Source organism: Symphalangus syndactylus, chromosome 19, assembly GCF_028878055.3.
Source record: "Symphalangus syndactylus isolate Jambi chromosome 19, NHGRI_mSymSyn1-v2.1_pri, whole genome shotgun sequence".
Lineage (NCBI taxonomy): Eukaryota > Metazoa > Chordata > Mammalia > Primates > Hylobatidae > Symphalangus > Symphalangus syndactylus.
This window is the reverse complement of record NC_072434.2, coordinates 67,632,570-67,646,164: the sequence shown is the minus strand read 5'-3', so window position 1 is coordinate 67,646,164 and position 13,595 is coordinate 67,632,570. Positions and strand designations below refer to the sequence as shown.

Sequence of the window (13,595 nt, the reverse complement as noted above, 5' to 3'; positions counted from 1 at the left end):
AAATGTTCTTAACATTGGGATTGCCAGTACTTTAGAGATATAAATGCTAATTTTTGCAACTGTTTTACTCTCATTTGTATATAATGTCATTGAGTTACTAGGAATTTGGTCCTTAAAAAATAAAAGCCCACTTGGAGTTTGCAGAACATGGGTAAGTAGTAAAGACCATGTTTGCCTAGAATGACCCTGGCATTTTACCCATTCTTAATACCTGGGACTGTGCTTTTGGGGGTCTGTTTGAGAGATTCTCCCCAAATTATTTAGTACAAGGATGAAAGGATGATTGAATCAGATTTAAAGGATCTGGTGACTCTAGTCGCCCCAAAACATCAAATTAGATATGTTTTTATCTGCTAAAAATAATTAATATAATGTAGAAGCGTTTGTTTCAAGCGAAGCTGGCTTTGATACTGGGAATGGGCTGGGTCAAGTAATGCCTACTGTTTACTTGTTAAAACTTCTTATCAGAAGTAAGTTTTTTGAATCGTTGAACTGGAGCCACTGTGGATAAAAACTCTCTTCTTTTTCATTTTTATAGCCATAGGAGGGAAAAGGAAGAAGGATTTTGCTCAGACAACAAGTGCTTGTTTAAGTTTTATCCAAGAAGCTCTGCTGAAGCACCAATGGCAGCAAGCTGCAGAATACATGTACAGTTATTTTCAGACCTTGGAAGATTCGAATAGCTACAAAAGGCAGGCTGCACCTGAGGTAAATAAAGTTTGAGTTTGCTGGAAGAAATGATAGATTCCCAGGAGTTTATGCCTCCAGCTTCACCTACAGTAGCTTTTACAGAATCTCAGTGATTTTGCTAAAAGCTACTAAAACTACTTTTGAGTGGAGAGTTTGTATTGGGACCTTTTTTGCACACTTCTTTTTACCTCTTATTCTAAAGGAGACAAATATTCATTCCAATAATTTTTCCTTTCCCCCCCCCTTTGTGGATGTTTCCCATCATCATGTAAAAATTTTGTTATTTCATCTTTTGTTGTTGTTGTTTTTTTGAGATGGAGTCTTGCTCTGTCGCCAGGCTGGAGTGAAGTAGCGCAGTCTCAGCTCACTGCAATCTCCACCTCCTGGGTTCAAGTAATTCCCCTGCCTCAGCCTCCCGAGTAGCTGGGACTACAGGCGTGCACCACCACACCTGGCTAATTTTTTGTATTTTAGTGGAGACAGGGTTTCATCGTGTTGGCCAGGACGGTCTCAATCTCTTGACCTCGTGATCTGCCTGCCTCGGCCTCCCAAAGTGCTGGGATTACAGGTGTGAGCCACCACGTCCAGCCTATTCTATCTTAAAATCATCTCTTGACCCAAACTTCCCCCATAGACTATGCTTCGTTGTTTTACCCTCTTTCAGCAAAACTTCTTGAAAGTGTTGTTCTCTTTTTCCAACTAGAGTGATCCTTTTTTTTTTTTTAGTTTTATCAAGACGTTGTTAATACACCGTCATCCACTGAAATTGTACAATTCAGTGTATTTTCATACATTTACAGAGTTGTGCAACCAACCATTACCACACTCTAAATTTAGAACCTTTTTTTCTCCCATGAAACCAAAACCCTGTACCCACTTGCAGTCTTTCCCCATTCCTCCTCACAGCTGCCAGACACTGGCAGCCACTAATCTATTACTTTCTTTTTCTTTTTTTGTTTTCTTTTGAAACAGAGTCTTGCTCTGTCGCCCAGGCTGGAGTGCAGTGGCATGATCTCTGCTCACTGCAACCTCCAGCTGCTGTGTTCAAGTGATTCTTGTACCTCAGCCTCTTGGGTGGCTGGGATTACAGGCATGCACCACCACACCTAGCTAGTTTTTTGTATTTTTAGTGAAGACAGGGTTTCACTCTGTTGGCCAGGCAGGTCTTGAACTCCTGGCCTTAAGTGGTCTGTCCACCTCGGCCTCCCCAAAGTGCTGGTATTGCAAGCATGAGCCACTATGCCCAGCCTAATCTATTGTCTATTCTGGACATTTCATATAAGTGGTTTTGTACAATATGTGGCCTTTTGTAAATGGTTTCTTTCACTTGGCATAATGTTTTCATGGTTTATCCATGTTGTAGCATGTTGTAGCAAAGTAACTTCATTTTATTGCCAAATAATCTGTCATATGGAAATACCATGTTTTATTTGTCCATTTATCAGTTGTTAGACACTTAGGTTGTTTTTGCTTTTCAGTTATTGGAAATAATGCTTCTGCGAACATTTGTGTACAGGTTTTTGTGTGGACGTTTGTTTTAATTTCTCCTGGGTCTACACCTGGGAGTGGAATTGCTGGTCATATGGTAACACTATGTTTAGCCTCTTGAGGAACTGCCAGACTGTTTTCCAAAGTGGCCATACCATTTATATTCTCACCAGCAATATCTGAGGCTTCTAATTTCTCCAATCCTTGCCAATATTTTGTTATTGTCCTGTCTTACTGATGATAGTCATCCTTGTGGTTGTGAAGTGGCATCATCCTGGTTATGATTTGCATTTCTCTAATGACTAATGATTCAGAGTGAGCTTTTTAAAACATATCAGATCATGTCACTCCTCTGCTGAAAACACTGTAATAGCTTTCCATTTCATTCAGTAAAAGCCAAAGTCATAATTGCCTATCAATTCCTGTGTGATGTGCTCACTCCCTTTCCTTGTTTGACCTCTCTGACTTCATCTCCTGAAACAGGTGGAGCATTCCCAATTCAAAAATGTGAAAACCAGAATGCTTCAAAGCTTTTTTTTTTTTTTTTTTTTTTTTGAGACGGAGTCGCTTCAAAGCTTTTTGAGTACTGACATGAGATAGTGACACCTTTGCTTTCTGATGGTTCAGTGTATACAGACTTTGTTTCATTTTAAGAATATTGTATAAAATTACCTTCAGGCTGTGTGTATGGGTGTATATGAAACATAAGTGAATTTCATGTTTAGCCTTTGGTCCTATCCCCAGTCTTATTATGTATATACAAATATTTAAAAAGCTGAAAAAATTTCAAGTCTGAAACATTTCTGGTCCCAACGATTTCAGATAAGGGATACTCAACCTGTATTCTCCTGCTTGTTTTTTTCTTTTCCATCCTCACTGGTCTCCTTGTTCTTACTTGAATGGGCCAGGCATATTCCTGACTGATTGCCTTTGCTTTAACCAGTTCTTGGAAGGCTCTTTCTTTGGCTATCACTATAGCTACCCTCCTTCAAGGCCCCTTTTCAATGAGGCCTACTTTGACTATTTAAAATTGCAATTGCCTTACTCCAACTGCAACCTGCACTTTCTGAATGGCACTCCTGATCTCCTTATCCTGCTCCATTCTTTTCCCCTAACACTTGACAATTTAATTATATTTCTTGGTTATTGTTTGTCTCTCTACATAGAATGTAAATTTCACAGGGCAAGGTTAAAACAGTGCCTGGCATATACTGCTAAATTTCTTCAGTAAAAGACAGTTTACCCACAAATAACTTGACATGAGTGTCTCATAGGTTTTACTAACACAGTCACCATTGCATCAATTAGTTATCTTCTAGAGCAAAAAAAAAAAAAAGCTGAAAAAAAGTTTAACCATTCATTGAAAATTTAATTTATGGACTTAAGTTACATACACCTGTAAAACATTGGACATGTTACAGCCTCTTGTTGTCCAGATTTTGTTTTGTAAAATGAAGGAATTGGATCAGTGGTTTTTGAGCACTTCTTTGGCTCTATTTGGATCACCTAGGGCTTTCATTCAAAGTATAAATTCCTTTACTCCACCCCTGTCCTATTGAGTCAGAGTATCTTTTTTTTTTTTTTTTTTTTTTGAGATGGAGTCTCACTCACTCTGTCACCCAGGCTGGAGTGCAGTGGCACGATCTCGGCTCACTGCAAGCTCCGCCTCCCGCCACGACGCCCAGCTAATTTTTTGTATTTTTAGTAGAGACAGGGTTTCACTGTGTTAGCCAGGATTGTCCCGATCTCCTGACCTCGTGATCCACCCGCCTCGGCCTCCCAAAATCCTGGGATTACAGGCGTAAGCCACCGCGCCCGGCCCAGAATATCTATTTTTGACAGGTGTCCCATGTAATTATTGTGTACACTGGTGGTGAGAATAGCTATAATAATCTCGAAGTTTTCTTTTTTTTTTCCTGCTTTTTTTTTCACCCCTGCATTTACCCATCCCTGGTGGTAGGTGATCCAAGACCCAGGTTTTCTTTAAGTTCCCAAATACTACAGTGTGATATTCTACAAATGAAATCTTGATATCTCTGAGTTGGGAAGATGAGGATCTTTATACCGAATGATAATATGTGTATCATATATAACTATAGCAGTGATAGTATGTGTATCCACATATAACCAATATGTATGTTCATAGAAATAATTGATTTACAGTTCAGTTTAATTTACTTTGAAGTTGGTATTATTGATGTACTTTAAATTGAGGTTAGCGAAATAGAGATTGTCTCTCGTGAAAAAAGAGCTCCAAGTTCTGCCCCCAAAGTTTTGGTGATCGGAGGATAAAAATTTTTTTATTAAGATTTGTCCATAGCTAATGAAAATTCTTAAATTGGCATTCTAAATATAGAATAAATGTAGTTAATAGTTGTAGAATTTGATGGGCTCTCAGGAAATATGTAGTTAGTTGCCCTCATTTTGCAGATGATGAAGATGGGGCTGAGACCAATGAAGAAGCCGATATTATTAGAACCCAAATTTTCTGACTTTAATATTCTTCCTTCTATGCCAATTAAACATTTTATATTAAATATGTATCTTCACTGCCTACTTTCTTTAAACTACTAAGTTAATAATGATGCTATTATACTATCTGATATTTTAATAGAAATTCGAAAGGTTAAAACTTTTATCACATAAGGAAGTGGTATTAATTTTACATGGCAAAGTAGAGTAAAATGTTGATGGTAGTGGTCTCTAGGAAAAGGAATCACAGGTTATTAATGTTGTAATCAGGAAAACAGTATCTTAGACAGAAATTGGTTAAGGCAAAAATTTTACATTTTGGCAGTAATTTCTGCTTTGACAGATTATTTGGAAGCTCGGAAGTGAAATTCTATTTTATCATCCCAAAAGCAACATGGAGACTTTCAATACTTTTGCTGACCGGATGAAAAATATTGGCGTCATGAATTATTTGAAGGTGAGAATATGGGCTTTGTGAATTTACACTTACAGTATTCTTTTTTTTTTTTAATTGCTTGTGTCAGTGATAAGGTAGTTAACCTAAAAAATGTGGGACAAGGATAAGACATCTGGATAAATAAGAGAAACTGAAAGAAAAGAGCGTTATGAGACCCATTTACTTCTTGATTTTCAGGCACCTCCTGTGTTCTCTGACTAAAAATTCCTTTTCTTTGTGTATTTCTTCTGGCTGCCAAAACCAGTTATTCGGAGATTGCAGTGGTATGATGATGGGCCAAATTCTAAAATGTTTGCTGAAGTTACTTGAGCTTAGAGTTGGTGTTTAGAAAAAGGAAAGAGCTAAACAAGTTGGGAATTTAAATACGTGAAAATATTTTAATACTCCTAATGTTTAGGTGGAATCTTCACCTCCAAGTTCATATATTCTTTTGTAAAAGTCTTATCTAAAAAGATTGAGACATTTTCAAAATATTGTATCTCCCTCTCTATGTTTTTGTCTCAAAGAGCACTTTTTCAATACAGGTTTGCAAATGCTTTGCTTTAAAAAAATGTTTTGAGTGTCTACTTATGTGCCAGATGCTCTTACGATTTTGTTTTCTGGTAGACCAGGTATACTGTGAGTGGAAATTAAATGGAGGCAGTTTACGGTTCTACTTAAGAAAAAGCTTTCTAACTAAACAATTGGAAATGGGAATGGCCTACCCTGATGTGTGCTCTGCGTCTCTTTTTTCAGGTCTAAACTGGATAGCCATTTGATTGGGGAGGGAGTGTGAAGTTTAAACTGTTGGTTAGATCCCTTTTGGCTCATAGAATCTACTCAGTTGAAGTAAAGAAACTGAAAGGGAACCTCATTTCTCAATAAGAGTCTGAGAGTGATAATTAGGATAGATAATAAAACATTTTTTTGTTGTTAATAATTTTAAAAACACTTATTGCCACTTACCAGGCAATGTGCTGGACATGGTTCTTATAGTAGAGGAAGATCATGTAAATGGAATGAAGTGTTATGGGTACCACAGTAGAAATGTAACATATAGTGAGAAGATAAAGGAGAAAATGGCCAGTTCTCTGGAATTAGAGAGGGTTAGGATTTAAGGATTTAATGGGTAGGGGAATCAGGAAAAGAATGAAAGTGATACTTGAGATAAGTTTGCAAAAGCAATTGGCTGTTCACCAGGCAGATTGGGGAAAGGGCAGCCCTGCATGGCAGGGGTTATAAAGAGTTTAAAAGCCCTACATCTAATAGTTTAGTTACTCTAAAAATCACTTGGGTAGAAGTCGGGAGAAGTAGGCTGGGCCCTGTGTGCCATACCCAAGGAACTTGGATTTTGATTCTGTAGTCAGTGGGAGCCATTGAAGGAGTTTATGCAAATGACTAACAAGATGGGATTTCTTTGGTAGCCACTTGAAAGGTGGATTGTAGGGAGGCAGGAATGGAGAGGCCAGTTGACAAATTATTGCAGTACTTTGGCTCTACCCATATGATTAATTGTAGTTCTCATTATTCTCCTCTTTAATATCTTCCCTTCTTGTAATACTCAATTCTTTGTATAATTTTTCTTCCTGCTTCTCCTGTATCAGGGATACACTTTCCTTTCCATCTGAACTGAAGCCATTCTTCAACATCCCTTATTAAGATATTTTCTCTAAGCTTATATAACATGTATAAAATAGTAATGTTTGTTGAATGTCTGCTGTGAGCCAAACTATTAGGTGATTTGCAAGTATTATCTCATTTAATCTTGAAAACACCCTTCTGAAGGAGCAGTAATGTTCCGTAAAACAAATGAGACTCGCAAAGGGTGAATAATTTACCCAGGTTTATTTAGTTTTTAAGTGGTGTACGAACCAAGACACTCCATCTTCAAATCCTCTTTTTTCCCTGCTATATCACACTGTCTTTTGTTTGTAAGTTTACATAATTTAGCTCATATTTACGTAGTGTTGTTTCCTATGCCTTACTTCTTTGCCAGATTGTACCCAACATCAAAATTTTCAATGTCAAGTTATTTGTATCCTACTAAGGTCTTAGCCCAGCATGTATTATATATTTAACTGAGCTTTTTGACTAATGGTTATCTAATGGCTTAAATGGCGGTGTGCCCTTATTATTTTTGCAGATCTCCTTACAACATGCATTATACCTTCTGCATCATGGAATGCTTGAAGATGCTAAGAGAAATCTGAGTGAGGCAGAGACATGGAGACATGGTGAAAATACGTCTTCCCGGGAAATATTAATCAACCTTATTCAGGCCTATAAAGGGCTTTTACAGTATTATACCTGGTCTAAAAAGAAGATGGAATTGTCAAAGCTTGGTGAGTGGATACAGGTAAACTTTTTCTTGTGATGAGACTGAGGGGCAGAGGGATCTTAAGGAGTAATCTAGTATTTTCCCTATTGACTTCATCCAGATATTACAGAGAACAGACTTTTTATGGATTTAAAATTCTTGATCCTTTATAATATTTCTGATATATATAAAGCTTCAGTCATAAATTAGATGGTTCATAATTAAGTTCATGATTATTTTAGGTTCATTGCTCTTTTGAATGTGATTTAGTCAAGGATAAACACAGCCAGACATTAGAGCAGTGAAGACAGGTTTGATTCAGTAACTACTGACAGGAGGAAGAGCTAAGCTCCATTCCAATTTCTATGGAGGTGACTTGGGGTTGTAAAGGGTGGGGGTGGGGAGCTTAAAAAGCAGAAGGCAGAACCACCAGTAAATTCTTCTGGAGTTTTCCCAGGCAAACATTTCAAGAGGGGCTGGGGTCATCCTGGGGATGTGGCCTTGAGCTGTTAGAAACTATGTTAGTGTCTGTTCAAGTATTTATTGGCCAAGTTTGAGGCCTAGTCCAAAAGAGAGCTCAGAGGAGCCTGGCTGGAGTTTGGTCAAGAAGAAAGTCTTTGCCAATTTCTAAGAAAGGCTACAGATTTTCTTCAGCAGTCATTATTACATATAATAAACATTTCTTCCTGTGTGCCTAGAATGGAATTTAATTTACTTTGTAATGTTATTTCTCAGAATAATATGTTTAAAGAATAGGTCAAGATGGTCATTTCATTTTTGTATAAAGGTTATAATGGACAATTTTCTTACTGACTATACCAGAAGTTGACCATTCAGTTCTCAAACTGATTCCCCTTCTCGTAACCTTCAATGGTGTTATCATCTTCATTTATGCCTAGATTTGCATTCATTGGAGCTGTATGATTCTTTGCAATTTGCTTGCCTTGTATGTTTCTCCATAGAGAAGCAGTGAAGACAGGTTTGATTCAGTAACTACTGACAGGAGGAAGAGCTAAGCTCCATTCCAATTTCTATGGAGGTGACTTGGGGTTGTAAAGGGTGGGGGTTTCCATAGAGAAACATACATGTTTTCATTCTCCTCCATATCTTAGTCCTAGTATTTATCACTTCTTGTGTGGTAAGCAGTATTTCCTTATTATCCTTATGTGATAAGTGGTATTTCCTTGGTGTCTGGCCATGTAGTTTCACTAATTTCGATTCCCTTCCCTCTTCTTTCGAGATACTCTGAAATGCTGTCTTCATCACGATAATCTTGTGAGGTCTTTGTAGAGTCTCCTCATCTAGAATGCTCTCTACTCTTCAAGACTCATTGGATCGCTGTCCCAATCCCTCATTCTTACACCTTAAACTTAATATATAAGCTGCATGTTCAGCCTGAATCATTTGGCTATTCATCTCTTGCTTTCTAATTGTGCTAAGTTTTTTCATGTGTATTTTATTAGTCCAGATGTCTTCCCATTTAGACTAATCAATCTTTGATGTAATATTCCTCTATTTCTTTTGTTAGTCTTGTCATATTTTCTGGTGTAATATTTCTTTTTCAAAAAAGCTTACTCATTGATTAGGTTAGTTTTAAAGTCAGTATTTACTTTTCTTCTTACACAGGGTTAGGTAAAACTCAAGCAAATATCTGATGATTAAAGCCGTTGGAACATCGCATTTGTAATGTTACTCTTGTGGATAGATGATTCAGTACCTTTCCATAGCTGACAGTTCTGTAGCAACAATAGATGATGATGGGATAATATGTAGAGCTCTTAGATGATCATTCACCTCAGATGTCTATTTAACGAGAAAAAAAGTTAGGACTAGTTCTTTATAACCAAACTCATAGACACTTACCGTGTGAACTTGTACTTGGAGTCAGCTTGGGACTTTCTTGCTGCTATGTATGGCTCTGTCTTGGTTGAGATCGATGCACTTGGTGACTAGGAACCTCCTTCTATAATAAATTCAAACCCAATTTATACTCAGAGATCTGCCCCTTTCTCTTTGAGACAGAGTCTTGCTGTCTCAGGCTGGAGTCTCTTGCTGTCAAGCTGGAGTGCAATGGTGTGATCATGGCTCATTGCAGCCTCGACCTCCTGGGCTCAAGTGATCCTCCCACCTCAGCCTCCCAAGGACCTGGGACTACAGGTGTGCACCATCAAACCTGACTAATTTTTTTTTTTAAAGTTGGGGTCTTACTGTGTTGCTCAGGCTGGTCTTGAACCCCTGGGCTCAAGCAATCCTCCTGCCTCGGCCTTCCAAACTGCTGGGATTACAGGTGTGAACCACCATGCCCAGCCCTTTTTTTAAAAAAATTGTTTTCCATATCATGTCTTATCTACTTTCCTATCACCTCATTTCTAAGTTCATATTGATATGTATTTAACTGATCCACTGGGAAAAAGATAACCAGTGCCTCTGTTTGGTTTGCAGTATCTTGTGCTTCTAATAACTATTTTTGAAAGACTTGAGTAACTTTCCTTGTAAACCTTTAAGATTGAGAAATAGATACAGAAAAAGCATATAAAACAAATGTGAGATATAATGAATAAATTTAAAATGAACATTCACATAACCACCACCCAGATTAAGGAACACAAAATACTGTCACCCTAACCTAAAAGTTCTCCCTGTGTGCCTTCCTGACCGCATTTCCTCCCATTCTCTCTCAAGAAAATCCCTGTCCTGACTTATGGTAATCACTCGCTTGTTTTTCTTTATACTCTTTCCACTCATGTATACATTTGTAAACAATGTGATTTAGTTTTGCCTATATCTGAATGCTATATTTGGAGTCATACTGTATATATTCTTTTAGGCTTTGCATATTTTGTTCAAAATCAGTTTTAAGATAATATATGTTATTGGATGTAGCTCTAATTTGTTCATTTTTTACGGTTATAAAATATTTTATTTTATGATAGTCACACTATTCCTTCTATTACTGATGGCCATTTAGGTTACTATTTTGGACTATTATAAATAATTCTGCTTTGAAATTAACGCCTATTAATTTCTGTATACTGGTGCACGTAAGTATGCATTCTAGGAGTAGAATTGTCATAGAATATGTTTTGTGCATCTTTAACTTTGGTACATAATATACTAAACTCTTTCCAAAGAGGTTACCAATTTGTACTTTACTGACAGTCTGATTAGAGTTTTCTTTTGTTTGTATTCTCCTCAACATTTGTTATTGTCAGAGTTTTCCTGTCAGCCAATTTGTTGGGTGTAGTGATCTCTCATGGTTTTTTTTCTTTATAGCTTTTTTGAGAATTAAGATATAATTCACATACCATACAAATTCACCCATTAAAATATACAACTCAGTGGTTTTTAGTATATTCATCGAGTTGTAACCATCACTACAATTTTAGAATATTTTCATGACCTTAAAAAGAAACCCTGTACTCTCCATTTCTCCCCATCCCTCCAGTCCTAGGCAACCACTAATCTGCTTTCTGCCTCTAGAGATTTGCCTGTTCTGGACATTTCATACAAATGGAATCATACAGTATGTGGTCTTCTTTTACTTAGCATAATTTTTTTTTCCCTAACAGAAAATTTTGACAAAGAAAGCATAATGTTTTTAATGTTATAGCATGTAATGGTACTTCATTTCTATTATTGAATAGAATTCCATTTTTTGTATATACCACATCTTAGGTATTCATTCATCAGTTGATGGACAATTAGATTGTTTCTACTTTTGACTATTTTGAATAACATTGCTGTGAACATTTATGTACAGGTTTTTGTATGGACATGTGTTTTTATTTCTCTTGGGTATATACCTAAGAGGGAAATTGCTGGGTCATATAACTCTAAGTTTATCCTTTTTAAGAACCACTGGACGGTTTTCCAAAGCAACTGCACTATTTTACATCCCCAGTAGCATTGTATGAGGGTACAAATTTCTCCACATCCTCACCAACACTTGTCATTATCTGTCTTTTCTATTATAGTCATCCTGGTGGGTGTGAAATGGCATCTTGTAGTTTTGATTTGCATTTTCCTGGGAGTTAATGATGTTGAGCATCTTTTCATGTGCTTATGGGCCATTCGTATATCATTTTTGGAGAAGTTTTCACTCAGATCTTTTGCTCATATTTTAATTACCTGCTTTTAGATTATTGAGTTGCTGTAAGAGTACTTTAGTTGTTCTAGACAGAATTCTCTTATCAGATATATCAGATTCATGACTTGGAAGTATTTTCACCTTTTCTATGTGTTTTCACTATCTTTTTATTTTATTTTACTATTATTATTTTTTGAGACGGAGTCTCTGTCACCGAGGCTGGAGTGCAGTGGCGCAATCTCAGCTCACTGCAACCTCTGGCTTCCAGGTTCAAGTGATTAAGAAGCTATTGCCTACTGCAAGGTCACAAAGATTTTCACTTCTTCTGAGAGTTTTAAAGTTTTAGCTCTTACATTTTGGCCTTTGAGTTAATTTTTATGAAGTAGGTAGGGTCCCAACTTCATTATTTTGTATGTGGATATCCAGTTGTTGTAGCATTTATTGAAGAGTCTATTATTTTCCCACTGAATTGTCTTGGCACCCTTATTGAAAATTAGTTAGCAGCCGAGAGCAGTGGCCACGCCTGTAATCCTTGCACTTTGGGAGGCCAAGACAGGTAGGTCGCATGTGCCCTCAGGAGTTCGAAACCAGCCTGGGCAACATGGTGAAACTGCATCTCTACAAAAAATACAAAAATTAGCTGAGTGTGGTGGCATGTGCCTGTAGTCCTGGCTACTTGGATGGCTGAGGTGAGAGGTTCACTTGAGCCCAGGAGGTAGAGTGAGGCTGCAGTGAGCTGAAATCATGCCACTGCAGTCCAGCCTGAGAGACAGAGTAAGGCCCTGTCTTACACACACACAAAAGAAAATTAGTTACCTATAAATGTAGAGGTTTATTTCTGGACTCTAAATCTTCCATTGATCTACATATGTCTCTCTGCCCATATCACACAGTCTTGATTACTACAGCTTTGTAGTAGTTTTTTTTTTTTTTTTGAAACTGAGTCTTGCTGTGTCACCCATGCTGGAGTACAGTGGCAGGATCTCAGCTCACTGCAATCTGTGTCTTCCAAGTTCAAGCAATTCTTGTGCCTTAGCCTCCTGAGTAGCTGGGACTACAGGCATGCATCACCACGCCCAGCTAATTTTTTTGTACTTTTAGTAGAGATGGGGTTTCACCTTGTTGGTCAGGCTGGTCTCGAACTCCTGACCTCAGGTGATCCACCCACATTGGCCTCCCAAAGTGCTGGGATTATAGGCGTGAGCCACCATGCCTGGCTGTAGTCATAGAGTACATTATCCAACTTTGTCCTTTTTAAAGATTCTTTGTTCTTCTTTGGTCCCTTACATTTTCATATGAATTATAGAATCAGCCTGTCAACTTATGCAAAAAGGCCAAGTTTTTGATAGGAATTACATGTATCTGTAGATCAATTTGACAATAGTAAGTCTTTCAACTGAACACAGAGTGTCTTTTCATTCATTTAGGTCTTTAAAAATTTTTTTTCAACAGTATCACTTTTCAGAGTAAAATTTTGCATCTCTTTTGTAAAATTTATACCCATTTTGTTACTTTTGATGCTTTTACAAATGGCATTGTTTTCCTAATTTTATCTTCTGATTGTTCATTGCAAGTGTATGGACATACAGTTGATTATTGTGTATTGATCTTGTACTCTGCAACCTTTGTGAACTCATTTATTAGTTCAGTAAATTTTTAGTGGGTTCTTAGGATTTTTCTGTGTACAAGACCATGTCATCTACAAATAGAGATAGTTTTACTTCTTCCTTTCCAATCTTGGATATCTTTTTGTTATGTTCTTGCTTAATTGTCCTGACTGGAACCACCAATATAATGAACAAAAGTAGTGAGAAAAGACATTTTTGTCTTATTCCTGATTTTAGGGGGGAAAGCATTCAGTCTTTTATCATTCAGTTCAATGTTAGCTATGAGTTTTTCATAGATGCCCTTTATCAGATTGAGGAAGTTCCTTCTATTCCTACATTGTTGAGTCTTTTTATCATGAAGGGTTATTGTGTTTTTTCAGATGCTTTTCTGTATCTATTGTGATGATCATGCAGTTTTGGTCCTGTATTCTTTTGATTTGGTTTAGATCAATAGATCTCTATTTTATTATTTGCATTAATTGATTTTCAGATGTTAAG

General features: G+C 37.1%; 1 protein-coding gene across 5 annotated transcripts in view; it reads left to right on the top strand.

Annotated features, from left to right (window-relative positions):
- TAF1A (TATA-box binding protein associated factor, RNA polymerase I subunit A) overlaps positions 1-13,595 on the top strand; it is a 31,474-nt gene that overhangs the window by 5,159 nt on the left and 12,720 nt on the right. For 4 of the 5 annotated variants that reach the window (XM_055235001.2, XM_055235003.2, XM_055235004.2 and 1 more), the window contains 3 exons: positions 539-708; positions 4,994-5,107; positions 7,230-7,428. In XM_055235001.2, the coding sequence (XP_055090976.1) occupies positions 539-708; positions 4,994-5,107; positions 7,230-7,428 (483 nt within the window). Of the gene's footprint in view, positions 1-538; positions 709-4,975; positions 5,108-7,229; positions 7,429-13,595 lie in introns of all 5 variants that reach the window. The other variant, XM_055235005.2, reaches the window with a different exon arrangement.